General features: G+C 49.7%; 1 protein-coding gene across 1 annotated transcript in view; it reads right to left on the reverse strand.

Moving 5' to 3' along the window:
- Window positions 1-15444, reverse strand: part of LOC133139256 (rho-related GTP-binding protein RhoA-D) — a 50306-nt gene that overhangs the window by 6647 nt on the left and 28215 nt on the right. The window contains exons 2-4 of the mRNA XM_061258677.1: window positions 9990-10147; window positions 5360-5480; window positions 3266-3396 (exon numbers count right to left, since the gene is read on the reverse strand). Coding sequence (XP_061114661.1) covers window positions 3266-3396; window positions 5360-5480; window positions 9990-10145 — 408 coding nt within the window. The 5' untranslated portion in view covers window positions 10146-10147. The remainder of the gene's footprint in view (window positions 1-3265; window positions 3397-5359; window positions 5481-9989; window positions 10148-15444) is intronic.

The raw sequence follows: 15444 nt of genomic DNA on the forward strand, positions 1-15444 counted from the left end.
TCCTTATATGGCCAACGTTTGGACTAGGGCTGCCCAACCCTGTTCCTGGAAATCTACTGTCCTGAAGGTTTTCATTTCAACCCTAATGTGACACACCTGGGTCTATCAAATAGTAGCTCAATGAGATCTCTAGCTGTTGAGTGAGGTGTGCTTTGTTAGGGTTGGAGTAAAAACCTGCAGGACAGTAGACCCCCAGGAACAGGGTTGGGCAGGCCTGCTTTAGACCTACCAGGTGCTTTAAAAAAAAAAAAAAAAAAAAGTTTATACATTTGATGTTCTGTCTGTCTCCCTGCCGTTAAAGCAGAAACATAAGTAAACATGATGGGACACGTCCAACTGCAATACTGTGGCAAAGTTACCACCTGGAACGGCAATCAATAATCAATAATAAGAATCGAGGACAGAATGCACACAAGAGCTGACCATCTGGTGAGACTAGATAATCTGTGGTGCAGCATTCACACAGAACACAGCTTCTTCATAGTATGGCATTTACACCATCTACACTTTGACAAAGAACTCCATTTGAATTTGAACAAAAAGGCTTTCATTCAGTCGACTCCAGCACAGCCAGGTCAATTCTTCTGCACAATGTACAGAGCAGTTATTCTACTTTTGTAAAGTTCAGAGCCATGGTGAATTAGCATGGCTCAGCCGGTCTGACATCCTGTGGAAGTCAGGTCGGCACAGGTCAGCACTGTGGGGACAAAGAGTATGACCACACATGGAGCATCAGGAAAAAGCATCACGGTTTCCATAGACCAGGGATCCTCAAATCATGGTCCTCGAGGGCAGGGAACTGCTGGTTTTCCACCCTCCCTTTACCTGGGAGTCAGGTATGAAGACAGTCTGGCCAATTAGTAGCACCAAGTGTGGATTGGGATTAGAGGGCCAGACATGGTTATCCCTGCCGTAGACCCACCAGATACGGTTTGGCACAGCTGCACCAAAATTTCTGTTTCACCACAGCGTTCCCAATGGTCATGCCCTTTAATGAATAATGATATGATTCCTAAAATTGGGAGTATCTCAGTTTCTTTGGTGGGGAGACGGAGCTTTTAACGTTAAGAACACACAGCGAGTTAACGGTGTAATCGACTGCTGAAATTCATGAAGAGCAGAGTAACAACGAAAACCAGCACACCCTGCCACGCTCCAGGACCAGGGCTGTAGACTTTTCCTCCCTACTCATTTTCACCAAGAGGTGACCACCCATGCCAACGCATGGCAACCGTATGCTCCGAATGCACGTCGCTTCATGCTCTTGAACACTGCTGTAGAGAGGCAGGAATACTCTACAGCAGAGTTTGGAGCAGGGTTGGTTGGACAGTTCTGTTCCTGGAGAGCTGGTGTGTATAATACAGATGTTACTTTCTACTAAATATCCCAGCACCAGTAGTTGAATAGGTGTATAGAAAAATTTACTGACAGACTAGCTCACAGAAAAAGTAGCTCATACAGTATATGCCTGTAAAATCTTCCGGAACCTTCCGCAGGGGCTGGTGAGCAGGAATCCCCACACCACACACACACACACACACACACACACACACACACACACACACACACACACACACACACACACACACACACACACACACACACACACACACACACACACACACACACACACACACACACACACACACACACACACACACACACACACCTGTCAGTTTGACGGACGGGCGTGGAGACTGCTGACTCAGACCGGTGCTGTCATCATCCTCCTCCTCACTCTTAAAATAGCCCCCCGCTACCGAAAAGCGCCGGTTCCGGCTGACAGGCGCTTACTCACCGGAGAGAGAGACGCAGCAGCGATCGGCACGCCTCGTCACGGAAGCACCGGGGGGAACGCGGCTCGGCAACGCGGCTCGGCAACTCGGCTCGGCAACGCGGCTCGGCAACGCGCCGGTCCCGTTCGCCATCCCGGGTGACCGCGACACGCTTAATTCAGCCGCCAACGCGCTGCTTACGCGCAATCTCCCCGCCTCACCTCAAACGCTATTTCCATCTAACTCCGTCTGTGGTCTCAGCAACGCCAGAGCAGTGCTGTCTGAGGCTGGCTTTGCGTTCAGGTTCATTTCACACACCCTCCCCTCGTGGGATCATGACAGAGAGAGAGAGGAGGGTCAGGGACTCAGGGTGTCTAAGGGAGAGCAGAATGCACTGTGATACGACAGTGGTCCTCAATCCTGGTCCCGGAGAGGCGCAGGGTCTGCTGGTTTTTGTTTTCACATTAATATCAGCAACCGATTCAGACCCAGGAAACCAGGCGAGTTAACTGTGTCATTAACTGCTTAATAATAATGAATTGGTCACACTTTACAAAAAGGTTCATGAAGTGGCATTAACGAATATAGTTGTTAGCATGAATTAATGATGGACAAACACATTAATTTAGCATGAAATTCACTTTTCATTAGTTATTTGATATTTATATATTGGCAAACCATAGGATGAACTTATTAGTTAACCATTAACGCATACATTAACTGACTTTTATTCCAATATGAAATGGCATTGGCAACCACTGTAGTTGTTAACATGAATGAATGATGTGCAAATACATTAACAGAGCTGTACAGATGAACTTCTCAGTAGTAGTTTACAAGTGCATTAGTTGATGCCAAGTCATGGAACCACACTGTAAAGTGTAAAACAATTAATTTAATAATTCGTGATTGAGCCAACGCTTTTATCCAAAGCGACTTAGTTGATTAGACTTAGCAAGGGACAATCCCCCCCGGGAGCAATGCGGGGTTAAGGGTCATGCTCAAGGGCCCAACAGCTGCACGGGGCTTATAGTGGCTACACCGGGACTACAGGCTGCTGTAATTGATCAATTAAGTGCAAAGTAACAATAAAAGCCGGTACACCCTGCGGCTCTCCAGAACCAGGAGTGAGGACCACAGCACACCCTGCGGCTCTCCAGGACCAGGAGTGAGGACCAGAGCACACCCTCCGGCCCTCCAGGACCAGGAGTGAGGACCACAGTACACCCTGCGGCTCTCCAGGACCAGGAGTGAGGACCACAGCACACCCTGCGGCTCTCCAGGACCAGGAGTGAGGACCCCAGCACACCCTGCCGCTCTCTAGGACCAGGAGTGAGGACCACAGCACACCCTGCGGCTCTCCAGGACCAGGAGTGAGGACCACAGTACACCCTGCAGCTCTCCAGGACCAGGAGTGAGGACCAATATCACACAGAGATGGAGAGGGGGCGTGGCCCGGCACGGAGGTGCCCAATCGGGGCGAGGCCCACCTGCTTCATCTTGGCCAGCTCCCTCCGGGTGTGCTCGTCGTTCCGAAGGTCCTTCTTGTTCCCCACCAGGATGATGGGAACGTTGGGACAGAAGTGCTTCACTTCCGGGGTCCACTTCTCCGGAATGTTTTCTGCGAGAGAGTGGAGGCGGGAGAAGTGAAGTTTAACCACAACATCGATCACAAGCGCCGACCACAGACCAGTTAGCAATCGGGAGAGGAACGTCATTCCTGAAAGGCCGCTATCCACTTCTGGATTTCAAGCCAAATCCCGCTCTCATTTCAGTACATCGACTATTTACGTGATCTGATGTTTTAGCTACATTAAACAGTCCATCCTGGAGCAATGCTTAGGGCCCAACAGCTGTGCGGATCTTATTGTGGCTACACTGGGGCCACCATCCACCAACCTTCTGAGTCCCAGTTACGTATCTTAGCCATTAGGCTACAGGCTGCTGACTAACTAGCCAACTTGGAAAATATATATTATATATATGATATTATATTATAATATATTAAAAGTAGGAGATGCATGACTGTTTGGACAGGTGTTGAAGGGATCGGTGTACACAGTACTTCACCCAGGGCGTCCTCATGCAGTATATCTGACTCTACATATTTCACTTCATTGTACGTCGCTCTGGATAAGAGCGTCCGCTAAATGCCTGTAATGTTATGTAATATTGAATTTGACAAAGAAAGAAGTGAAGAGCCAGGAGAGGCTCTGAAAAATAATTTCAGAAAAAATATTTATTAATAATTTTTTGACTGAGAAATATGATACAAAACGCATTGAAGTGGCTCCTCTAATGGGATAATAGAAAATTATGCAAAGTGAAGGGGATAAAAAGGGATAGAAAAAAAAAGACAATTTTAAATTCATAAGCTCTTGAATGACAGTTGAACACAGTAATTGTGCCCCTGTACAAAATGTGTCAGAAAGGTCTGGTCTACAAGTGAACTTGTGTTGGTGTAAACAGCTCATTAGCCAATTGAGCCAGGGTAATTGGTGAAAATAAGTTAATACCCAATCCAGGGTTTTTCCCCCTCTTGTTTACATGCTGGTAGAATCAGGCAAACTCTGATAATAAAAATAGGCCTCAACCCATTGGGAGAGAGGGGGGTCAGGAAATGAGAGGAGGGGGGGGGGGGGGGGGTCAGGAAATGAGGGGATTTTTACAGAACCCAGTCATCGCAACCGTTTTGCTGGACGTAAACAGTCTGGGGTTTTCAAAGCGAAACAGAGCAGATCGCTCGATCATTGTGAGAGCGGGTTCCACAAGTGTGAAACGGCGTTCTATTTTTAGAATTCGCAATAAAAAAAAACAAAAAAACAAAAAAAACAATCTACATGGCACAGCGGGGCCGACGCCCTGCAAAATCTCAGATTGCGGTGAGTCACAGCAGCCCCCCACGTGGGCCCACACGCAGAGCACCGGGCTGTGGGTTGTGTAACCCTACCCAGTAACACACAGCCCGTGCTGCGCTTCCGCCATTCTGCTTTCATTTTCCCCGCTCTTTCCCCCCCTTCTCCAAACACTCGCGTGTCAGAGAAACTTTGCTTTTGCCTGGCGGAGCTCTAATGAACTCCTTTTCTCTGCCACCGTGATATTCGCGGGCGCGAATTCGGCTCGGAGGCAGAAAGCTAGGCTGCTTTGAGTAACGCAGCCAGTTTACCACAAAAGGGTGGGTGTACGTGATAGCCCAGCGAACTTCCGCCAACTGTTCCGCTTGGCACCGGGTATCATTTTGTGACTGTGCTCTTATATTTCATCCATCTTTATACCTTATGGCTTCAGGGAAAACAAAAGCAAGTAGCAGTCTTCATGTCTTTGCAGTGTATAATATTTGTATGCAATGTGTGGTTCATGGACAGTGTGTGTGATTTTTGGATCATGGACACGCTGTGATTTGTACGGGATTTGTAGTTCATGGACAGTGTGATTTGTATGGGATTTGTAGTTCATGGACAGTGTGGGATTTGTAGTTCATGGACAGTATGATTGGTGTGGGATTTGTAGTTCAAGGACAGTGTGATTTGTATGGGATTTATAGTTCATGGACAGTGTGATTTGTATGGGATTTGTAGTTCTACCTAAGCTGTCTGGGCTGTCGATGGAGAAGCACATGAGGATGACGTCGGTGTCAGGGTAGGACAGCGGTCGCAGGCGGTCATAGTCCTCTTGACCTGCCGTGTCCCACAGAGCCAGCTCCACCTACAGCACACACACACACACACACACACACAGGAGAGAGTGTAAATACACACACAGACACAGGTATGGAAGAGCTACAGCAGGCACAACAATAAAAAGCACTTGCACAGAAGTATATATGAAAACATACGCACAGAACAGTATGTAACACATAAGTTACACATTGACATTACATCATAGGCATTAGGCAGATGCTCTTATCCAGAGCGAAGTGCATAACCATTATCTATGATGTCACGGCTGAACAGTCTGCAATAGCAGACAGCACGCGGGAACAGAGCCACTGAGAATGGCTGGCGGAGCAGAGGTATTGTAACACGCACGCGATGCAACTCTAACCGAACCAGACCAGAAGAACCGCATATCCCACCGGGCGGGGGCTGGCTGGCTTTAGAACCTCCCCCCCCCCCCCCCCCGTGCGCCCCCCTCCCGTCTGCCCGTCCCGAGGGCCGATGACATCATCGTCACGGCGCAAACACGGCCGCACAAACCGCCGCTCACGCATTCCGACAGCACAAAGTCATGTCTCCGGAGCGGAGTGGAAATGGGGAACACGTGTGAGGCCTGGCTGCTGGAAGACGTTAAGATCCCGCACCCTTCCCCGCAAACGCCGGTCGGCGGTCACCGTTCGCGGTGCTGTCCGGTTAAGAAGCCTCCGTTTCTGAAGTATGTTGTCTTGTAATTCATTGAATGAATTTCAAGCCTCCGTTTCTAAAGTATGTAGTCTTGTAATTAATTAAATGAATTCCTTGTTTTCGTTATTTACCTATTATCCAAAGCGAATTACATTTGATTAGGGTAAGCAGGGGACAATCCCCCCCCTCCTGGAACAATGTGGGGTTAAGGGCCTTGCTCAAGGGCCCAACAGCTTATCGTGACTACACTGGCAACAGTTGTGTACCTTAGCCACTAGGCTACAGGCTGCCCCTTGTTAAGTGAGCTTTATTCGTCCATATCACCCAAAGATGACCCTGCAGTCACAGAATGCAGGCTCTCATCGTAGCCAAAATAAATAATAAATAAAATAAAAAGTTATTTTATTGGTGCAGCTTTTGACCTCCAGAGTGTGTGGGAAGCAAAAACCGTTTCAGCCTTTCAGTCAAGACCAGAGTCGTGTTATTTTTGAACTTGGGCCTGAAAACTGCAGCAGTTACACAGCAGGGATACATTCCAATCGGAGAACGTTCTGCTACGGTTTCCGGGTTGAACGATACATTCACTCCCAATGGTGTGCAACGTTTTGCGACAGGCTCCGAGGTACGTTTGCTCCCGTTTGCCGGGGGCGTCGGCAGTGTAGCCCGAATCAATAACGGCCACTGCTTTGAAGCCCAGAGAACGTACAGAATGGCCTTCTCAGATGCCACAAGAGCAAACCGTACCTACGTCAGTCAGTCCGCCCACAGTTTGCAAAATGATGCTCAACTCCCCACCGTTAGCTTAAATAAACATTTTGCTACAGGGCAGAGAGTGACCCCTTTTAGAAGGCGATACGATCCGGAAGATTCCACGCGTTTAACAGTCCCCACCACATCCCCCTGCCACGGGACCGTTGTTTGCGATCATCCAACCGAGCGAGACGCATCCCTTCTCTGCCTTCCTCCGCCGCCCGAACCGGAGACGCGCGCCCCTGCTCCACTTCACGGCTCGGCGTGCCGTTGGGCTTCTACAGCCGTTCACAGGCCCGTACTTCCCCGGCCGCTCCAGATATCCGCCGTAAATCAGTCACATTTCACCAAGCCCATCGATTTCGAACAGGCCGGGGGGCCAGAAGCAGGCCCAGCCCCGCGTTAACGCGGCTGAAATAAGGAACTGGCGGAACGGGCGGGCGTGATTTAAGGAGGCGACAAACGCATAAACAAGCTCTCCTCTACGGAGCGGCCGGGCTGGGGCGTCTGTGAGGGGAAAAGGGGGAAAAAATAAATGGAGCTGTGTTCAGAGTCGCCTGGAGGAGAGAACAGCGAGGGTCCGCGGTTCGCCCGGAGGGATTCGGGGAAGCCGCTCCCTCCGGAGATACGGTTAGTGCAGACTCCGTCCCTCTCCGAGCTCCTGGAGGAAGACGTGCACCCCCAACCAGTCTTCCCGCCCCTCTTCCCTGTACTTCCTGAGGGACAGATCATAGCTCCCAGCCCCCGCCCCCAGCCCTCCCTCCCATGTACACAGGAAATGAGCCCCCAATCAGATTGAGTCACCGAGGGAGGGGCCGCCCGTGTTTTTCTCCAGTACAACAGGAAGGCAGAGAGGAAAAAAACACTTCCTGTCCTGTTTCAAGCTGTAATCCACCATTCACACACACACACAGGCACAATGTGTCCCAAACATGGACTCTGGCACGGTTAAATCTTTGTTACTCTAACAGAAATTGTATAGTTAGACGGTTTGCGTTTAACATGTTCCTGGATCAGTTTATGGGGACATACAGTTTCTAGAAACAGTGAATAATTGTAGAACTGAAACCCCCCCCCTTCTCCCTCCCTGCCCCCACCCTGTGACTCAGGCTAACTCCCACCAGGCTGGGAGTCAGAGCCCGTTAGCTCCTGGAGCCGGTTTGGAAGAGTTTATTTTAAAAACTCCTTTCATAGTTTCAAGCTGAAGTCGCATACCACTCGGGGGTCAAGGTTTACTACTGCGCTCTGAAACTAATTTGTCATTACGGCTATCAAAACACACGTTTGTTTGGACGCTGGAAATGAAAACGCTGACGGATGGTTGTCTTGCCCTCGGTTAGACCGTCCGCTGGTTCCCTCGGCCCCCACAGAGTAAAGGGGGTGGTGGATGGGGGTAGGGGTGGAAGCTTGGCTCCTAATGCCAGGACAGTTCTCTCCGCCATTTGCTCGTTACTGTTAGAAAGGCTGAGACCGTTTGTTCACACTCAACTCTGCTGGTTTTGCTTGGTTTTGATAATTTTTTTTATCCTGCTGTGCCACGAGAGAGAGAGAGAGAGAGAGAGAGAGAGAGAGAGAGAGAGAGAGAGAGAGAGAGAGAGAGAGAGAGGTAGAGAGAGAGAGAGAGAGAGAGAGAGAGAGAGAGAGAGAGAGAGAGAGAGAGAGAGGTAAAGGGGTCTGAATGCTTTCTGAAGTCACAGTATATGCGTATGTGTTTGCATAATTATAAATTCAGTGTGATATATATACATACACACATTAATACCGACCTGTCATTATCCTTTGTTCCATGGCATGTTCCCTGCCATGGTTCGGCAATACAGATGCTAACTTTGTCACGCTAATGAAGCCCTTTTAATTCGAGAGAGAAAGACAGAAAGACAGAGAGTTGGAAGGCGAGAGATCGGTAGAGAAAGAGATGGAGGGAGAGCGAGAGAGAGAGGCACAGCTAAATCCGCGTGAAGCTTTAACTGGTGATTCCTGGCTCAGGCTAAAAGACTGTGTGCTGTGCAGAAGTTTGAAGGGCAGTAAATCACAGCCCACGGTAGCTCTGTAGTGTTGTGCATTTCTGCTGGCTGTACATTAAATGCATTAAATGATGTAAAACATAAGCCTGACATTAGTAACGTCCATATGCATTTGGACGGAGTGTCCATTTACGCACTCCTACTTGGTTTAAGACTTTTGCAATTCATGTTTAAAATCTAATTTTGGGCTCAGCACTCTGCTGTACTGAGCTAGCATGGCACACATCCAACACAGTCACAACTGAAAACACTTAGGAAAAAGAGAGCTTCGATTTTATTTCCCCCAAAAGACATCAAACCTTTTTCTTTTTTTTTCTCTCAAAAGTTGAAAATATTGGTTTGTTTTAAGTTACCATTTGCTTGTCAAGTGAAATTTTCTTATCCCATCGGTAAATCTTCAAACGAGTCAAACAGTCTCACCTCATTGGCAATATTTTTGTCTTATTTTGCAAAAAAGGAATAGAAAAAGGGCAGTTCACCCAAGATAGTTTCGCTGAGATGTGAATAATCTTGACACCTTTTTGGACACGGTTCACCGTGATATAATGGACCTCTCCGGGCCTCATCTTTCACGCCCATCAATGCGCCGACAATTCACATGAGAAAAACTCAACGGGAACGTCTCTTTCCAAATATACCGACAAAGTCACCCGCGGACATCTACTGCTGAAAAAAATGCACATTTAATCAATAACTGTATAATCGTTCGCGCAAGCATACGCAAGTTTTGATGATACGTACATTACATTACATTATTGGAATTTGGCAGACGCTCTTATCCAGAGCGACGTACAGTTGATTAGACTAAGCAGGAGACAATCATCCCCTGGAGCAATGCAGGGTTAAGGGCCTTGCTCAAGGGCCCAACGGCTGTGCAGATCTTATTGTGGCTACACCGGGATTAGAACCACCGACCTTGCGTGTCCCAGTCATTTACCTTAACCACTACACTACAGGCCGACCCACTGATTTACTGATCAAACAATGCGACACTTCGCCCATGGAGACACGACTTTACCCAGCATGCAGCTGTGCTTTGGTAGGAGTCTCGTTTCTTTAGCCACTCGGCCCGGAGGCACGAGAGCCCGCGGTTCACCCACCTGTTTCCCATCCACCTCGATGTCGGCGATGTAGTTCTCGAAGACGGTGGGCACGTACACCTCGGGGAACTGGTCCTTGCTGAAGACGATGAGCAGGCAGGTCTTCCCGCAAGCTCCGTCCCCCACGATCACCAGCTTCTTCCTGATGGCCGCCATCGCTGGGGGGAGAGGTCAGGGGTCACGTCAGGTACGGCACAGTTTTGGGGACAGAGAGACACACGGAGGGGTCAGGGGTCACGTCAGGTACAGCACAGTTTTGGGGACAGAGAGACACACGGAGGGGTCAGGGTTCACATCAGGTTTGGAAGGGTTTTGGGGACAGACACACGGAGGGGTCAGGGGTCAGGTTCGGCACAGTTTTGGGAGCGGAGAGGGAGAATGGCGGTGTGAATTCTGAGAAACGTTCCGGTTTCCCCCCCCCCCCAGACCCAGAGAGGGAGAGAGGGATGGTGAAAGACTCGGGAGGGAGAGGGGGGTGTAGCGCAACTCAGAAAGTGTGTGGGAGACAGAGAAAGGGGAAGACCATTACAGAGAGAGAGAGACTTTAAAAACATCTTTGAGAAATTTTCCAGAAATTATTTAGCTTCAAAAACAAAACCTACCAACAACAAAAAAGAAACAAACCCAAACAACAAGAGAGAGAGAGAGATAGAGAGAGAATGGTGATCAAAGGGCGGATAAAACGGGGAATGACAAGCCATTGGCAGGAACACTTTACTCTAACTGCCACCGGTTATAAAAGATGAAGTTTTGGTGGCTGTGGGAACAGCTCCCTCAGGCCAGGTCTGGACCAACAGGCCGGGGAAGTGGGGGGGTAGGGAGTGACGTCAGGCAGTTTTTTGAACCCCGCCCTTTTCCTTTCCCGCCTGGCCTCGGGGGGGTCCCAGGGCCTCCTGTTTTAAAATAACTGCTGAACAATCGGCGGGCGGGAGGAGCAAGGAAGAGCGAGGAAGAGCGCTTCAGAGCGGATGCTTCCGGGCTTTTCTACGCCAGCTGTTATGTACCTCGCGCCTCTCCCAGGCTCCTCAAAGAGGACGCCACTGCGTCTTACAGGAAGTCCCTCAGGAACGCAGCTTCTGCACCTGCAGAACGCCCCTCTGGGCCATACGTGGCACAAACCACACGTGCTGATGACAACGCGATCGGCAGACATTTTAGACAACATCACAATGAGTTCATAATAACTTCGTGTCGGTTGAGACCTCTGCAGGCTTTTCCGTGGGAAACTGCGTTCATTGCGGTTCCAGCGAATCGCAGCACTGGAGATCTGCGTCAGCTTTCCGTCTGATAAGGAGTCCTACTGACCCCTGACCCCTGGCCCCAGACCCCTCCCTCAAACTCAAACTGCTGTCAGAGGTAGAGGCAACCGAGACAGCCAATTAGGCACCTCGCCTCCCTCAGTACAGGGTCACCCCAAATCACACTCCACACCCACTAGTCTGTACTGAACCTTAATCCATTTATTGTCCGCTGCACCCCTCTGCCAGCCCCCCCACACGGTGCCCCATAAATAGCTTTAAAATAAATAAATAAAAACTCAATAGGCAAAAAGGTAGAGTACTCAAAAACAAATGCCAACAAAAGTCCATTTGAAGGGAGGGTGCTTAGAGAGTTGCAGGAGGAGTAGAAGATCATACCCTGAAGAAGACCCTGCGTAGTCAAAAACGCTTACTTAAACTTACTACAATAAAGGCTTTTTAACGTTCTTGTTCACGTAAGTGCGCCTGAAGCTTCCAGCAAGTCAAGGTTTTATTATTTGTTAGCTACTGCTCCTGCAACCCTTTCAAAAAAAACAAACAAATAAAAATTCCAATTAAGGATTTAAAATAAGAGACCATCTCTCTGCTCTCACCACTCAGGCCCAGTCTGCCTAATATAAATCATAAATCCAGTTTTCTTTTTTCTTTTTGATAAGCAAAAGCCAGGAGACCAGGCTGCTGCAGGAGACCAGGCTGCAGCAGAAGACAGATACTCCCAACAGACAAAATGGCAGCAGGCCACCCAACCCCTTCCAGCTCAAAATGGCCGAACGGTGTCTGTTCAGACATTTTTCCTGCCTGAGCCCAGAGTTCCAACGACTGTGTGTTCGGAAAGCTAACCTGCCGAGTTGCTCACAGCCCATTCAGGACAGACCGAGGCAGCGGACCCCACAGTAAATGTTGACCCACATGTTCTGCGTCAAACAAATAAATAAATGCACTTCATTAGACAGACACACACCGACGGACATTTAGCACTGCGCTAATTAGGCTACATGCCCGAACATGCACCGGCAGTTGTTTTCCTGTTAGAAATTAGCCACGATGCAGGCTGAAGCAGGGGTGGCCACCTCGGTTGCTGGAGGGCCGTTGTGTATGCAGGTCCCTGCTTCCACCAATTACCCTGGCTCAATGAGGCAATTAGCTCGACGCACCAACGCCGATGGTTCGCTCGTAGATTAGGCCGCCTTAAAACACTTCGCACGGGGGCACAAAAACACTCGTCAGCAGTGATTCACAGGCTCAGCAATAACTGTAGCAGAAATGCCACATCCCATAAATGACCGGGCTAATTAAATAATGAACAGAAGCTGCCATGGAAACAGGTAAAGCACACAGTCCTCCTCACCCACCCACTGGGCTAATGCTATATTTCAATAATATTATATTCTAATTAATAATATAATATTTCATCATATTTCCTTACATTTATACAGCGGGGAAGCTAACTTAAGTGGACTGTAGCACCAGGGTGATGCATGGCAGCCATTTTGTGCCAGAATACTAAACTGGGGGATGATTAGATGTCAGGTTGAAAGAGCCAGGTCGGGAATTTAGCCGGGACACTAGAGAACCTCCTACTCTTTGAGATGAGCGTCATGGGATCTTTAATGACCACAACGAGTCAGGACCTCAGTTTATCGTCTCATCGATATGGGATGGGATTGTTAGGTAAGGGGGGTGTGCTGGTCAGGCGGGTGCTCAGAGGACCGTACGGTTTGGGAGCCTGTGGTGACGGCACGGGCTCACCCATAGAGGCAGGAGCCCCCCCCTTCTCTCTGCAGACGTGGCTGTCCCTCAGAGGGGTGCTGCTGTAGTCAGACCGCCCCCTTGGGCTTCAGGCGCCATCCCACCGCTTACAACTACAGAATTAGACAGTCCTCTCCCAACCCCCGCCTCCTCCTCTCCTCCTTTCCCTCCCCCCCGTCTCTTCCTCTCCTCCTCTCCCTCCCCTTCTTCCGGGCCTCAGGGCAGATGAAATATATTTGCAGTCTAAGGAAATTTACCTGTGACACACACACACACACACACACACACCTACACATTCAAACCCCATATGCACATACAAACCTACTTATGCACACACCACACACAACTGCAAGAACATGCCTATGCGCGCGCGCGCACGCACACACACACACACACACACACACACACACACACACACACACACACACACACACACACACACACACACACACACACACACACACACACACACACACACACACACACACACACACACACACACACACAGGACCGGTCAATACCAGAGGCCAACAGGTGGACAATAACGGAGTGAAGGTGCACCTCTGGCCCGCCGCCAAGCTTCAGCGGAGACGTAGCGTCCCAGAGCCCGCTAACCGATGCCCCGCTTCAATACGGACCGCGGGAGCCATCGACCCAGCGTCTACACCCCCCCGCTCCCCGCCCAGAGGCCCATAAACCAGAGAGGAGCTGCTGGAGCCCATTACTTATAGATTAGGAGCGCGCTTAATAGACTGCTCATTCTACAGCGCGGGCCCGGCTCGCGGCTCGCGGGACCAGGGGTCACCCCGCCCTTCCACAGCGGCTGGGCTCCTGGCTGAATTACGGCCGCGTCCGTGTTCCCGGTCCCAGGGCGCAGAACGGCGCTCCCACAGCGGCCTGGCAGCGCGAGCGCTCGTCCCGGTAATGCCGCCTTACGAGGGTTTACTGCCCGTTTATTTGTGCGAGTGTGTGCTCTGTGGCCCTTTGATGCTACGGCAACTTTCTTGTTCGTTTGTTAGCCTGTATGCTTGCCCTTGTGGTTCGCGATTAACTGCACTATGTGGGAGGGAGAAAGAGAAAAATAACTTCAACCAAACCATTTTGGAGAGAAAAACCCTGATATTGAAAAGTATTCATTTTGAATCTTTAAAAATCTCTATAATCTTAACCTAAATGTAACTTTTATATATTGTGCCACGTTGCTCAGCCTGTAATAGCGTTCATACTGAGCCCAGTAGGCTAGACATGAGACTGGACTCCCATTAGCTTCACTGAAGCTACTGCATGGGTGTACCTCAGCCAGTAATGAAGCTACATGTCCCAGCATGCATTGCTCCACACCTTAAAAATGCCCAAAGTGCGGTTACCAGCTGTGGTTAGTGACGGATGTGTCGCTCCTATAACGAGTCGACTCTCAGCTCTCAGCTCTGCATTCTTACCAGTTTCACCTCTACTAGCCTCAGGGTCCGTGACCGAGGACGGTCTGCAAAGCCCGACAAACTCCCCGATACAGTCTCTTAAGGTTAATAAAACCGGAGGAAGAAGACCCCTTTAAATCTGTGCCGTTAGCACTCAGTTAGCGCACGGCGTGGTGCGTGAGCGCGGGGGAACGGCCGTGGGCGCAGGGGAACGGCCGTGGGGGCGAGGCCGTTTCAGGACACGCTCCGCCGCAGTGTCGCCCCGCTCGGGTAGGGGGCGGGGAGCGGGAGCGCCGCACAGCGGACGGCTCCGCGGGAGTTTCGTGGGCGTCTGCGACCGCCTCCGCTCCACTTTCACTTGCAGTGCTCAGGGCATAACATCTGAATCAGTTAAACCCGACGCGTCAGGGCAGGCCCAGTCCATTAAAGGCCCGCACGCCTCAGCGTTCCCTTCCTGGTGTTCGCCTCTGAAACGGCAACAAAACGCAAAGAGCAGCGACTTGGGTTTTTTCTGAAAAGTCCCTAACCCTGACCACAGAGCGCAATTCACGTGGGAATTTGCTTGGAAAATAGCAGTTAGACCCGAAAATATGCATACTTCTACCAGTCACAACTGTTTTGCTTGGATCAGTATGAAACACAAATCAAAAGCTCCAAGTTGATTTGGAAAAACTCAAAAACACAAAAAAATGCTTGTGATGTGAAATTGGTCCGTCAATGGTACAATGTCACACAAAGGAAGGCCTCGATGACCAGCACAAACCGTGCAGGCCCGTATTATTATGTCATCGTTGCTAAGCAGTGGTGAGCAGTCAACATCGTATGACCGTGTTTTAGTGTTGACTCACTGGTCAACTTCACCAGGAAGCAAAACACAGAACCATGACTACAACATAAAAAAATGTGGACTCGTTGCATGCACTGCTTAAATAAAACCCGTTCAGCAAATCATCACTACACAAAAAAATTGTTATTCCATTTAACTTAACCGAAATGGAAACAACGGCATTGTTTAAACATACCAGTGGT

This window comes from Conger conger, chromosome 10 (assembly GCF_963514075.1).
Source record: "Conger conger chromosome 10, fConCon1.1, whole genome shotgun sequence".
Classification (NCBI taxonomy): domain Eukaryota; kingdom Metazoa; phylum Chordata; class Actinopteri; order Anguilliformes; family Congridae; genus Conger; species Conger conger.